Source organism: Chiloscyllium punctatum, chromosome 22, assembly GCF_047496795.1.
Source record: "Chiloscyllium punctatum isolate Juve2018m chromosome 22, sChiPun1.3, whole genome shotgun sequence".
Lineage (NCBI taxonomy): Eukaryota > Metazoa > Chordata > Chondrichthyes > Orectolobiformes > Hemiscylliidae > Chiloscyllium > Chiloscyllium punctatum.
Window position 1 is genome coordinate 92,838,846 of NC_092760.1, and position 14,945 is coordinate 92,853,790.

At 43.8% G+C, this 14,945-nt stretch overlaps 1 protein-coding gene across 1 annotated transcript in view; it reads right to left on the bottom strand.

Annotated features, from left to right (window-relative positions):
• Positions 1 to 14,945, bottom strand: part of LOC140493855 (SH3 and multiple ankyrin repeat domains protein 2-like) — a 1,358,365-nt gene that overhangs the window by 1,085,624 nt on the left and 257,796 nt on the right. Inside the window, exon 3 of the mRNA XM_072592836.1 lies at positions 7,131 to 7,359. Coding sequence (XP_072448937.1) covers positions 7,131 to 7,334 — 204 coding nt within the window. The 5' untranslated portion in view covers positions 7,335 to 7,359. The remainder of the gene's footprint in view (positions 1 to 7,130; positions 7,360 to 14,945) is intronic.

A 14,945-nucleotide genomic window follows, 5' to 3' on the forward strand; every position in this document is an offset into this window, starting at 1 on the left:
TGCAGACACTTACAAGTCTACGGGGTGAAATTGTATTTGCAGATATATTCTACTTTTCGCAAAAAATACAGAACCTGCAGGCAGTCAATCCATGTAATATTTTGTAAATTCCGCATTGGAAATAGAACCAGTCTGACTCAAGATTGGGATACAGACAGACACTGACCTCACACCTATAATGCATTGTCTGAGCTGAGATTAGATTAGATTCCCTACAGTGTGGAAACAGGCCCTTTGGCCCAACAAGTCTGCACTGACCCTCTGAAGAGTAACCCAGACCCATTTCCCTCTGATTAAAGCACTTAACACTATGGGCAATTTAGCATGGCCAATTCACCTGACCTGCACATCTTTGGACTATGGAAGGAAACCGGAGCACCCGGAGGAAACCCACGCAGACACGGGGAGAATGTGCAAACTCCACACAGACAGTCACCCGAGGCTGGAATCGAACCTGGGTTCCTGGCACTGTGAGGCAGCAGTGCTAACCACTAAGCCACCACTCCATTACCTTTTAAATAGAACATAGAACATTACAGAGCAGTACAGGCCCTTCAGCCTTCGATGTTGCACTGCCCTGTCATACCAATCTGAAGCCCATCTAACCTACACTGTTCCATGTACGTCCATATGCTTGTCCAATGATGACTTAAATGCACTTAAATTTGGCGAATCTACTACCGTTGCAGGCAAAGCATTCCATACCCTTACTACTCTCTGAGTAAAGAAACTACCTCTGACATCTGTCTTATACCTATCTCCCCTCCCTTTAAAGTTGTGTCCCCTCGTGTTTGCCGTCCCCATACTTGGAAAAAGGCTCTCCCTGTCCACTCTATCTAACCGTCTGATTATCTTATATGTCTCTATTAAGTCACCTCTCAACCTCCTTCTCTCTAACGAGAACAGCCTCAAGGCCCTCAGCCTTTCCTCGTAAGACATTCCTTCCATACCTGGCAACATCCTAGTAAAACCTTAAGTAATCACAAGAAGCTGATTTCAAAGAAGTTCTGGGATTCACATATTAATGAACCAAAAGCTGCATTCTAAAAGATGAAAGACTTAAAAATCCAGGTTTGTTCAATACATCACTATATAACACTGTAATATTTTGCTATAAATTCTGTGTATTATGATCTTATACTCCTCAGCCACCTGATGAAGGAGCAGTGCTCCGAAAGCTAATGCTTCCAAATAAACCTGTTGGACCATAACCTGATGTTGTGTGATTTTTAACTTCTGTCAAAGACAATATACTGCCTCCAACACACAGGTTCTTATGAAATAACCTCTTGTGAGGTACCTTGCTGAACACCTTCTGGAAACCCAAATACAATACATCTACCGGCTCCCTTCTATCCACTCTGGTTGAACCCTCCTCAAAAAAAACTCCAATAAATTATTCAAATACAATTTCCCTTTCATGCTGCTCCACTGACTCTTCTCGATGAGGTTATGATATTCGAATTGTCCTGCTATTATGATATTCGAATTACGTCCTTCTATTATGATATTCGAATTACGTCCTTCTATTATGCTATTCGAATTACGTCCTTCTATTATGATATTCGAATTACGTCCTTAATAATTGATTCCAACATTTTTTCAACAATAGATGTTTGGCTCATTGGCCCAGAGTTACCTAATTTTCACCCCTCTTGCTTTATGAGTAAGGGAGTCATTTGGTAGTTTTCCAATCCTTTGGTACTTAGCCGTAAACCAATGATTCTTGGAAAATTACTATCAATGCATCCACTAGCTCTGCAACTACCTCTTTTAGGAAATGAGGAGCAAGCTCAGGTTAGGGGACTTTCTTGCTTTTACATCCATTAGTTTGTCTAATATTACTTCTGGTGATGGTGAAGATACTTAATTCCTTACCTTGTTCTTTAGTATTACTGAACTATTCGAAGTATCTTTGAAAGACTGACGCAAAATATCTGTTAACTCCTCTGCCATTTCCTTGTTCCTGAAAACTATCTCCCCATATTTGATTCCTAAGAGGCCTATGTTCACGTTGACCTCACTTTCTTTTTAAATGTTTAAAGAAACCCATTGTCAGTGTTGATATTCCTCACTATTTTGACATTGTAGTTTCAGTCCTCCTTTGCTGCATTCTGAATTTACTCTCGTCCTTGGAGTTATGACTGACTTTGGCCTCAAAAGACTTTTAACCAACCTGGGGGTGGCACAGTGGCTAGCACTGCTGCCTCACAGCACCAGGGACCCAGGTTCAATTTTAACCTCAGGCGACTGTCTATGTGGAGTTTGCACATTCTCCCCGTGTCTGCGTGGGTTTCCTCCGGGTGCTCCGGTTTCCTCCCACAATCCAAAGATGTGCAGGTCAGGTGAATTGGCCATGTTAAATTGCCCGTAATGTTCAGGGATGTGTAGGTTAGGTGCATTAGTCAGGGGTAAATGTAGGGGAATGGGTCTGGGTGGGTTACTCTTTGGAGGGTCAGTATGAACTTGTTGGGCCGAATGGCCTGTTTCCACACTGTGGGGATTCTAATAAATCACATTTGACAGGATCGCTTTCCCTTGCCAGACATTGTTGGAAAATTGGCATTTTAACAAATAAAACCTATTGTGCCCCGAATAACCCTCTTTTTAAAATTAGAGGTATTTGGTTTTAATGTACTTACACAAGATCAAGATGTATCAAGATGCTTTTATTTTCCACTATTTGCACCTTTCCTTCTTTATCGCATATCTTTATGACGGTGTTTAACAATATTTACTCTTGGAAATAAAATATTTAATTCAGAACTTCTGTTCATAAACTTTGTCCAAATTTCAATAATGCAAAACTGTGACCTGTCTAACATGAACAAACATTTCACATCATTATTAATCCAAGCAAAAGAAATGCAGCTCTAGAAGCATCTAGAACAGTGACTCCTGAACTGGGAGTCACAGAATCAGTGCATGTGGTCACATTGTCCTTTACCCTCACATTATCCCATTCCCCTTACACTGAAATGTTCCAGTTGGGGTGACATGGTGACTCAGGAGTTAGAGTCAAGAGTGTGGTGCTGGGAAAGCAAAACAGATCAAGGAGCAGGAGAATCGATGTTTCGGGAATAAGCCTTTCATCAAGGGCTAATGCCCGAAATGTCGATTCTCCTGCTCCTCGGATGCTGTCTGCCTTGCTGTGCTTTTCCAGCACCGTACTCTCGACTCTGATTTCCAGCAACTGCCGTCCTCACTTCCCCTGGACTCAGTGATTAGCATGGCTGCCTCACAGTACGCGGGAAGCGGGTTTGATTCCAGCCTCGAGCGACTATCCGGTGTGGAGTTTACATATTTTCCCTGTGTCTGCATGGATTTCTTCTGGGTGCTCAGGTTTCATCCCATGGTCCAAAGATGTGCAGGCTAGGTGGTTTGACCATGGTAAATTGTCCACGGTGTGTAGGCTAGCTAGATTAGCCACAGGAAATGTGAGTAAAGGCAGTGAGCCTGAAGCGTGGAGAGATAAGGTAGAGGAGGGTGGGGGTGGGGAGAAAGTAGCATAGAGTACAATGGGTGAGTGGGGGAGGGGATGAAGGTAATAGGTCAAGGACAAAATAGGCTGTTCAGAAGGAGTGCAAGCTTGTTGGCCTTGTGAGCAATGTGGACACAGTGAGAGTAGTCAGAGTACGGCACACAGACCTGAAGGAACTGCTTGTGGTGATCATCGAGCAGTCACATATTCAGGGGGTAAACCTCCCCCCATATCCTGACGATACTGCCTGGTCCAGGGAGCTCTCGGTTCTCGCTCTGTACAGTCAATCACATGGCACTGCAGCCTGGCTGCTGGCTTCGAGAACAGATTCAATAAAATCTATTGTCCTTATTCATAGGTCACCTCCTTGAGCCATTTGGAGTGACACATTAGGATATTTCCCCGCTGTCTCCAGTGGAGCACCATAAGGACTTTCCTGAAGTGTTGACTATATGAGAGTTAGCAGTCAGACAGGTGATGCTGCTGTCTTCAGGGAGGTGACCACAACGAGAGAGCTTGCTCACTCACGCACTACGATCATGACTATTTGGGGCCTGCTTTAAATGGCTCAGCAACACTGCCTACCCAGAACAGACCTCCCCCCTCCTCAAATGACTGCTACTAATGAGGGACTGTACTCCCTCAGTCACAGGTAAGAGTGATAGAATCAGAGAGACATACAGCACAGAAACAGACCCTTTGGTCCAATTCATCTATGCCGATCAGATATCCCAACCTAATCTAGTCCCAATTTGGAGATGCCGGTGTTGGACTGGGGTGTACAAAATTAAAAATCACAGCACACTAGCTTTCGGAGTGACGCTCCTTCATCAGGTGGTTGATGAAAGAGCAACGCCCTGAAATCTAGTGCGCTTCCAATTAAACCTGATTTTTAACTGATCCAGTTCCATTTGCCAGCACTTGGCCCATATCCCTCCAAACTCTTCCTAATCATATACCCATCCAGATGCCTTTTAAATGTTGAATTGTACCAGCCTCCACCACTTCCTCTGGCAGCTCATTCCATACACGTACCATCCTCTGCATGAAAAGTTGCCCCTTAGGTCCCTTTTATATCTTTCCCCTCTCACCCTAAACCTATGCCCTCTAGTTCTGGATTGCCCCACACCAGGGAAAAGACTTTGTCCCTCCCCGTCATGATTTTATGAATTTCTGAGGTCACCCCTCAGCCTCCAACACTCCAGGGAAAACAGCCCCAGCCTATTCAGCCTCTTCCTATAGCTCAAATCCTCCAACTCTGGCAACATCCTTGTAAATCTTTTCTGAACCCTTCAAGTTTCATAATATCCTTCCAATAGGAAAGAGACCAGAACATAACCTCTCAACTCCTGTACTCAATACTCTGACCAATAAAGGAAAGCATACTAAACGCCTTCTTCACTATCCTATCTACCTGTGCATCGCACCGGTAAAAGGGGTGGTGAATGCACTGGGCTGGTGGAACCCAGAGGGAGGATAAACTGCAATGCCTCCTGTACATTCAACATGGCAGAGAGCTGTGTGTTACTTTCCACAAATGTTCCATTATCTTCTACTTACCACCTCGCACCCAGCAACCTTCCTCACTCCGCGCCCCCCCCCGCCCCCGCCCCCAATCTTCTCAGTTTTACCTGTTCTTATTCCCCTCTGTTACTCTTGAAGGGTTAGGTTAGGGTTAAGGTTAGGGTTAGCATTACCTTTGACCCGATAAAATTAACCCTTCACATGCTTGCACTCCTTCTGAACAGCCTATTTTGTCCCAAATATCTCCAGTTAACAAGCCAACTGCTCTGGAACATTCCGTAACACACGCCTCCAAATCAATCGATGGTTACCCAATCTTGATCCTGGATCCTGCACCTTACCACATCTTCCTCCCTCCCCATCACTGTTCCATCCATTGCCCAGTCTTGTGCTGCTCACCCCCTCCTCGCAACCTCCCACCCATCTCCCCCTCTTCCCCCCTGCTCCCCCTCACCCCGGTCCCCCTCCTCCCTCTCGCTCCCCCCTCCACCAAACCCCGCACCCCCCCCCCCCCCACACCTCCCTCCCGCACATCCTGATCCCCCACACCCTGCTCCCCCCTCCTTCCCTGCTCCCCCTTCCCTCCCAACCTCGCTTCCCCACACCCCATTCCCCCCTCCCCCATACCCCCACTCGGGTGAACAAGGTGTGTCTAATCTCCTTGCAACTTGGATACCTGTGCTATTTCTTTATTTACTTCTTGTAAAAATGCTGAACCAAGCAGTTTCTGTTCTGAATCTGATGTGTGGCACTTGTATGAAGGTAAACTATACAGAAATGTTATTCATTAATAGGAGAGTTTGTCTTATGAAGAAAGGTTGAGGAAGCTGGGGCTTTTCATAAATCCCCTACAGTGTGGAAACAGGCCATTTGGCCCAACAAGTCCACACCGACCCATTCTCCTACCCTATTGTGCTGCATGTTCTTTGATTAATACACTTAACCTACACATCCCTGAACACTATGGGCAATTTAGCATTGTCAATTCACCTTTGGAGTGTGGGATGAAACTGGAACACCCAAAGGATATCCACGCAGACATGGGAAGAATGTGCAAACTCCACATAGACAGTCCCCCAAAGCCGGGATCGAACCTGAGTCCTTGGTGCTGTGAGGCAGCAGTGCTAACCATTGAGCCACCTTGCCGCCCTATTCTGTGCTGCTTTTCTCATTGGAGTGAAGAAGGATGAGAGGTGACTTGATAGATGTGTACAAGAAGGTGAGAAACATAGATAGAGTGGATAATCAGAGACATTTTCCCAGGGCGGAAATGTCCATCATGAGGGAGCATAATTTTAAGGTAATTGGAGGAAGGTTTAAGGGAGATGTCAGAGATAGGTTCTTTACCCAGAAAGTGGTGGGTCGGTGGAATGCACTGCCAGTGGTGGTAGTAGAATCAGAGACATTAGGGACATTTAAGCGACTCTTGCATAGGCACTTGGAAGATAGTACAATGAAAAGTATGTAGGTTGTCTGATCTTAGAGTAGGATAAAAGGCTGGCACGACATCGAGGGCAGAAGGGCCTGTACTGTGCTGTACTGTTCTATGTTCGATGTTCCATGCCCAGGACAGACCTATAGGACTGTCAGGAATGTTTGGCACTAACTGCTTCCTGAGACTGGAGATTGGAGCATGAATCTTGTTGAACTTAGGTGGAAAAAAAATTTGCAAGCAGCCAAATTAGCAGACTCCCTCCTCCCAATCCTGCCCTGTGGGTGTGAGATAATGCTGATGGCCCTGAACCTGCCTTAGCCAAAGTGACCAGTGCAGAAAGAGGATGGTTTAACCAGCTCACCAACTGACATTAGTATCTTCAAGACTGCTTTCTCTCTCTCTCTCTGTTTCTGACACTGACAAGCTCCAAATGTTCAGTCCATAACAAAAATTCCCTTTACAAAGTGACTCAAGGGATATGGGGACAGGAAAAGCAACTAATATCAGTCAGCAGAAAGGAGATGACCTACTTCTGCTTTGGTTTCTTATAACCCTCTATTCAGAATAAACACACAGTTTCTGAGCTCCATGTCACACCGACAGTTTTAATTTAGGATTTTACTCACTGGTATCGTTTCCCTTGTTGGCATCATCTTAGCAACAAAACCAATTGAATGGTGAGGTTCCTACCGTCTGCTGCAGGTCAGGAATGATGATTCTGATGACCAATGTATCGCTCTGGATGTCATCCATCTTGCTGATAGGCTTCCCGGCTGTTGCCCTGATGGTGTCATAGATTGTTTCTTCTTTGGAGCTGTCAGATTCAGATTCAACAGAATAATCAGAAATACTCTGTGCCATCTCATCTTCACTTGTGGTTGGACTTCGAGGCATGCTGTGCTTATCTTATATTGCAGAGCTACCAAGGGAATAAAATAGAATGAACACGGATATAATCTTATTATTAAATATTACAGAGACGATTCACATGGCATGGGGAAAACCGAAGATTATTACTTGGAGGGAAGGAAAAGATTTCTGAAAGTAGTTGTATTAATTGATCAAAATAGCTGCATCAAAATATTTCTTGACTTTTAGCACATGATGGCAAGCATTTCAACGTTAATGAGGAATGACTTAGAAATGGAAGAAAGCTTCCAACTCCACTTTGAAAATACATTCACTGGTCCATGATTAATGTCTCCCATTCTCCCTGCTCTTTCTCTCGGACCTTTGGAGAGAGATAAAAATCACACAACACCAGGTTCCAGTCCAACAGGTCTGTTTGGAAGCACTTGCTTTCGGAGCACTGCCCCTTCTTCAGGAAGCTGATCAGGTAGGATCATAGGACACAGGATTTCTACTAAAAGATCTAAATTCTATGTGCTATCATCCTGCCCCACTAACTACCTGATGAAGGAGCAGTGCTCTGAAAGATAGTGCTTCCAAATAAACATGTTGGCCTGTAACCTGGTGTTGTGGATTTTTAACTTTGTCCACCCCTGTCCAACACCAGCACCTCCACACCTTTGAAAATGTCAGCCCTGTCTCAGTGGGAGCACTCTAGCCCTGAGTTAAAAGATTGTGGGTTCAATGTCCCTCCAGATACTGAACTTTTAATCTATGTTGAAGTTCAAGACAGAATCACCACGGAGCTTTTCAAAAATCTTTCATAGGATATGGACATTATGGGCATGAGCAGCATGTATTGTCTATCCTTAATTGTCCTTGAACTGCGTAGTTGGTTCAGCCATTCCGGGGCCAGTGTAGAGTCAGCCATATTGCTGCAGGTCTGGAGTCATATGTAAGCCAGACTAATAAGGGTGGTAGATTTCCTTCCCAAAAAGACATTAGTGAACCTGTGCTATTCAATCAAATGTGCAACATCTTGTTGGAGACATTAAACTGCACTTGAAGAGGAATACAGAAGTTTTTTGAAGAATGTCAGAGGACTACTCTCTGTCAGAGAAAGATATTTATTCTTCAAGCAAATTACAAAAATAGGTGATCCAGGCGTTCAACTTATTGCTGCCTTAACATAAGCAAATGACCTACAGTGTGGACAGGTGAACGTTTTTGAAGGATTAATGCACAGTTACTTCATCATAAAAGTATTATGGGTTGGGCCAGTCCGGACACAGAGTGCTGTACAATCCTAGCTGTTGTTCTGCACAACCAGAGGCAAACAGGCGATGTTGGAGGCTGGCAAACTGGGAGAGCAGAAACAATTTTCTTCTGAGGAGGATGAAGACATTGAACACTGGGGGACTTCACCTCTTGAATGAGGAAGCAGAGCAGCATCAGGAGCAATAAGTCAGACAGGATTTTGTTGACACTGGTTCCAGTAGATGTGAGCTCAATGGGTGTGCACAGGACCAAGCAGTGAGCCATGCAGGTTGTGGTGCCTGGTTACTGATGCAGGTTTGACACAGTCACATGGGAAATCAGACGAGGCCTTCCAGTGAGAAACCTTTCCTGAAACTTGATAAAAATGATGCTTTGCTGATTTCTGGTAAAATTCAGCCCATGGATTTATGAAATAAAATCAAGTTTGACCAACTTATTCAGAATGTTTGAGACAAAAGTAATGAAGGGTATCAATAGATGCAGTGCATTTAATTTTCAAAAGCATTCAGTGATGTGCCACTGAATGCTTTTATTATGTAAAATCAGGGCCCCATGATATCAGGGGCAATACAATAACATGAAGATTGGTTAATAACAAATTGCAGAGTCTGATGGATTAAGTCAGTTTGGCTTTGACCAACAGAATAAATGTGAAATTATCTATTTTGGAAACAGAATATTGTAGAGAGACTGGGAAATTTGATATTCACAGAGACCTGAGTGCTTTTATACATAACTCATAGCAAGTTAACGTGCAGGTACATTAAACAGTTAGGACAGTAAATCAAATGTTGGCCTTCATTACAAAGGGACTGGAGTGTAAGATTGAAGGAGTTCTACTGCAATGATATAGCGTTCTATTGAGATAACACTTGGAGTGCGGTGCACAGGTTCATTCTCCTTACCAGCAGGAGAATATGGAGAAAGTCCAGCCAACAGTTCACTAAATCAGTGGCTGTGATGTGGGGATTATCCTCAGTGTCGACTGGACGTAAATTCCTGAGGTTTTAAAAGAATGAAAAGTGATCTGCCTGAAATGTGAAAAATTCCAAGGGTTTTAATAAAGTTAATGCTGGGAAAATGGCTCCACAAACTGTATATTTTAGAGTGAATGGTCACACACTCTAAATAAGGAGTCAGCTACTTAGCACTATGACGGTCGTCCAGTCTTCCAGAGAGGATAAATCTCTGGAATTGTTTACCCCAGTAACGGGGCTGAAAATGTGTTGCTGGAAAAGTGCAGCAGGTCAGGCAGCATCCAAGGAACAGGAGAATCGACGTTTCGGGCAGAAGCCCTTCTTCAGGAATCCCCAGTAACTTACCCCAGTTTTACCCCAGTAATGGGTAAGACATACAGGCAAGGTCATTGAAGGTATTCAAAGCTGGGGAAGAAGGCTTTTGAGAAAGAGTTGTGGGGTAGGTAGGCAGTAAAGGAATGACCTCTATGAATACCAGCATTGACTTGAGGGGCTGAATGGCCTATTTTTATTTCTTCCTCAAAACAGAAAATAGGAGCAAGAGACGTCCAAATGGCCACAGCCATAGAATCATACAGTCCAGAACAGGCCCATCAACTCCAGTAAAAGAGTGAGGACGGCAGATGCTGGAGGTCAGTTGAAATCTGTGGCACTGAATAAGCACAGCCTGTGTACTGATAAACACATTTCTGATAAAGGGCTTATGCCCGAAACATCAACTCTCCTGCTTCTTGATGCTGCCTGACCTGCTATGCTTTTCCAGTACCATCTTTTTTGACACTGTACCACTGAAGTCAGACTAAGTCTACACTAATCCCATAGCCTGAATGTTATAACCTTCGAGTGCTCATCCAAGTACTTTTTAAAGGTTGTGAGATTTCCCAGGCAATGCATTCCAGACTCCTACTAACCTCTGGGTGAAAATATTCTTACCTCAAATCCCCTCTAAATCTCCTGCCTTTCACCTTAAAATGATGATCCCTTTTTATAGACATTTTGACTGAAGGTTACAGCTGCTTTCGAACAACTCTGAGCATGTCCTTCATAATCTCATACACCTCTATCAGGTTCCCCTCAACCTTCCCTGCTCCAAACTAAAACAACCTGAAATTATACAGTCTCTCTTCATCACTGAAATACTCCACCCCAGGCAGCATCCTAATGAATCCCCTCTGCACCCCCTCCAGTGCTATCACATCCTTCCTATAGTGTGGGGACCAGAACTGTACTCAGCTGGGGCCTACAGCTCCAACATCACCTCCCTGCTTTTATAATCTATGTCACGACTGATAAGAACAAGTGTCCCCATGCCTTCTTCACTCTTCTATTAACCTGTCTTGCCACCTTCACTGATCTATGGACACGCACACCAAGCTCTCTCTGTTCCTCTGAGTTTCCTAGTGACTTACCTTTTATTGAGTACTCCCTTGTCCTGTTGCCACTGCCAAAGTGCATCACCTCATATTTATCAGGGTTCAACTCCATCTGCCATTGATCTGCCCATGTGATTTGTTATATCCTCCTGTAACTAACACCTTCTTCCTCACTGTAATTCACCCAAACAATCTTTGTGTCATCACAAACTTACTTATCACCCCAAATCCTCATCCATATTATTTACATATATCACAAACAACAAGGGATCCAGCACTGATCCCTGTGGGACACCACTGTACCCTGGACTTCGGTCATACAAACAGCCTTCTACCACCATCCTCTGTCTCCTGCCATTGAGCCAGTTTTGGACCCAATATACCAAAATACCCTGGATCCCATAAGCTTTTATCTTCTTCAACAGTCTCCAGTCTGGGATCACATCAAAGGCTTGCTCCACTATTCAGCATCAATAGCACCTCATTCAATCGCACTGAAGATATCTGAACGAAGATAGCATTTATAACAGGAAGATGGACTCCCTTGTTTCAGGGCACTGTTGCACCTACACTGCTACAATTTATAACACACAATGCAGAACGCAGTCTGACTGAGGCATGAATGCCAGCATTTGGCGTGATGGCCTGTTTCTATACATACAATGCGGTTCTATGCAAAAGTATATCATTGGTCTCCTCCTACACTCACAAAGGGAATTCACAAAACCATTCATTCAGTGATACAAGAAAAGGTTTGTTCACATGGAGAATGGTTAAGGTCCGGAATAAACAGTCTGAGTGATGTGGAAGCACGTTCAATTGAGGCAAAGTGTGAATTAGATGCTTATTTGAAAAGAACCAATGGTGCTGAGTGAGTTGCTTTCTTGAACTGCTGGAGATGATAGCCTCATTGTATTTGTCATTGGACAAATAATCCAGAAACTCAGTAATAAAAAATCTGGGATTAAGAGCCCAATGATAGCCATGACTCCATTGTTGATTGCTGGAAAAATCTATCCGGCTCACTCTGTCCTGTAGGGAAGAAAAATGCCATCCTCCTGGTCTGGCTGACAAGTGACTCCAGCCCCACAGCAATGCAGTTGGCTCTTACTGCCCTCTGGGCAATTAGAAATGGGCTATTAATGCTAACCTGGCCAACATCCTATGAATGAATATTAAAAAGTGATGGGCTGAATCAACTCTTTCTGCTCTATAACAATGCTGTGATTTTGTGACTAAATAAATCATAGAGAGAAGGGAAGGCTTTATTTTAGATTCTAGATTCTTTACATGATGGAAACAGGCCCTTCGGCCCAACCAATCCACACCGACCTTCGGAAGAGTAACCCTCCCAGCCCCATTCCCCTACCCGACATTTACTCCTGATTAATGCACCTAACACTACGGGCAATTTAGAATGGTCAATTCACCTGACCTGCACATCTTTGGACTGTGGGAGGAAACCGGAGCACCCGGAGGAAACCCACACAGACAGTTGCCCGAGGCTGGAATCAAACATGGGATCCTGGTGCTGTGAGGCAGCAGTGCTAATCACTGAGCCACTGTGCCATCCCATCCCAAGGTTCTCAGTTAGATTCTCCCTACAACACCCTCCAAAATAATCAAAGAGAAAGGGCTTCAGAAGGTTAATCATAATTAAGAAATAAAAACAGCTGTAATGAAGGAACCTAAATTCTAATCTCTTCAGGAAAATGTCTATATGCTGCATTCTGCATCAGTGCACTAACTGTAGGAACAAAGAAACTACTGACAAACAGATTGATATCTGCCTTGTGGAATTGCTGTTGGTTGATGACTGTACATCCAAAACCAAGGCTAGACTAGCTGTCCTCTTGCTTGCAAAAATAAATAATTTCTTTCAAGAGTTTGCAATACAAAACCAAAAGTGCAAAACTTAGTGGACATTAGGGAAAGCTTGACACTGTTATTTTGAAAGCAAAGAAGGCAACCGATCAGACAGAATCATCTCCCGATGACTTTAATATCTTATTAGATTTCATAATTTCTCCTTCATTAACTGTTTTATTTAATTCTAGTAATTGATGTGGGTATCAATGGCAACTCCAGCATTTGTCACACATCCTGAATTGCCTATAAATTTAGGGCCATTTCAGAGGGTGGTCTCCATTTCCACTGACCCGAAAAGACCATGATGAAATTACAGCCTTTAAAGGCTGTATGGTCACAATGTACAAGACAAAACAATGATATAAACTGAAAAACATTTATCACGTTCCTTTATCACTTTAGTGTCTGATTTAAAACTCACTGTCCTAGTGTTAATTCAAGTCGGAGGACCAACGACATAAATCGGTCAAATTTAGTATTCATGAGGATGAGGATGAGACTGCCCCAACTGACATGTTACACATGTGCAGGCAGTTTCGCTGTAGTTCTCCACAGGATGGCAATAAACACCAGCATGGAGACACTGGCCTTATACCAGCTGGGAGGAAGCTGCTGAATGATTACCTCCCCTTTACAGAACCCACTGCATCTCCAGCTTATTGATTCACTGATAACTGGATGGGATCTGTCAAGGAATGGCAACCTGTTCCACCAGGTTACCATCAACGATGGCACAGTTAGGCATTTGATAAGGTTCCCCATGGTAGGCTATCGCACAAAATACGGAGTTTTGGGATTAAAGGTGATTTAGCGGTTTGGATCAGAAATTGGTTAGCTGAAAGAAGACAGAGAGTGGTGGTTGATGAGAAATGTTCATCCTGGAGTTCAGTTACCAGTGGTGTGCTGCAAGGATCTGTTTTGGGGACACAGCTGTTTGTCATTTTTATAAATGATTTGGTTGTGGGCGAAGAAGGATGGGTGAGTAAATGTGCGGATGACACTAAGGTAGACAGAGTTGTGGATAGTGCCGAAGGATGTTGTGGGTTACAGAGGGCCACAGTTAAGGTGCAGAGCTGGGCTGAGAAGTGGCAAATGGAGTTTAATGTGGAAAAGTGTGAGGTAGTTCACTTTGGAAGGAGTAACAGGAATGCAGAGTAGTGGGCTAATGGTAAAATTCTTGGCAGTATAGATGAACAAAGAGATCTCGGTGTCCAGGAGCATAAATACCTGAAAGTTGCCACCCAGGTTGATAGGGTCATTAAGAGGGCATTTGGTGTGTTGCCGTTTATTGGTAGGGGATGGAGTTTTGGACCCACGAGGTCATGGTTCAGCTGTACAAGACACTGGTGCGGCTGCACCTGGAGTATTGTGTACAGTTCTGGTCACCACATTATAGGAAGGATGTGGAAGCTGTAGAAAGGGTCCAGAGGAGATTTGCCTGGTATGGAAGGAAGGTCTTATGAGGAAAGGCTGAGGGAACTGAGGGTGTTTTCATTGGAGAGAAGATGGTTGAGAGGTGACTTGATTGAGATTTATAAGATAATCAGAGGATTAGATAGGGTGGACAGTGAGACCCTTTTTCCTCGGATGGTGAAGGCTAGCACAAGGGAACATAGCTTTAAAATGAGGGGTGATAGATTTAGACATATATTAGGGGTAGTTTCTTTACTCAGAGAGTAGCAGGGGCGTGGAATGGCCTGCCGACATTAGGGGCATTTAAATGGGCATTGGACATACATATGGATAATAATGGAAAGGTGTAGATTAGATAGGTTGGTGCAACTTTGAGGGCCGAAGGGTCTGTACTGCGCTGTAACATTCTGTGTTCTATGTTCTATGATTACCAGACAACCAGTGAAGATGAAAATCCTAAAGAAAATAAAAATAAAATTTCAAGCAGAAGCAATGAAGACCGGATTCCTCGAAAAAAATGCCACTGAAGATGAGTTGTGATCAAGGCAATGGCCTTATGCAGAAGAATGACACTCAGGTGCACAGTATTGTATTTTTGGTGGTACAGACTAGATGGGCCAAAAGGCCTCTTCTGCACATTATGATGACATGATTTGGTAATTCTATGCAATTTTCACATTTGATACAAATATTCTTTATCATGTCTACCTATTTTTCTCAATGTGTGACACTTCAATCACAGTGTG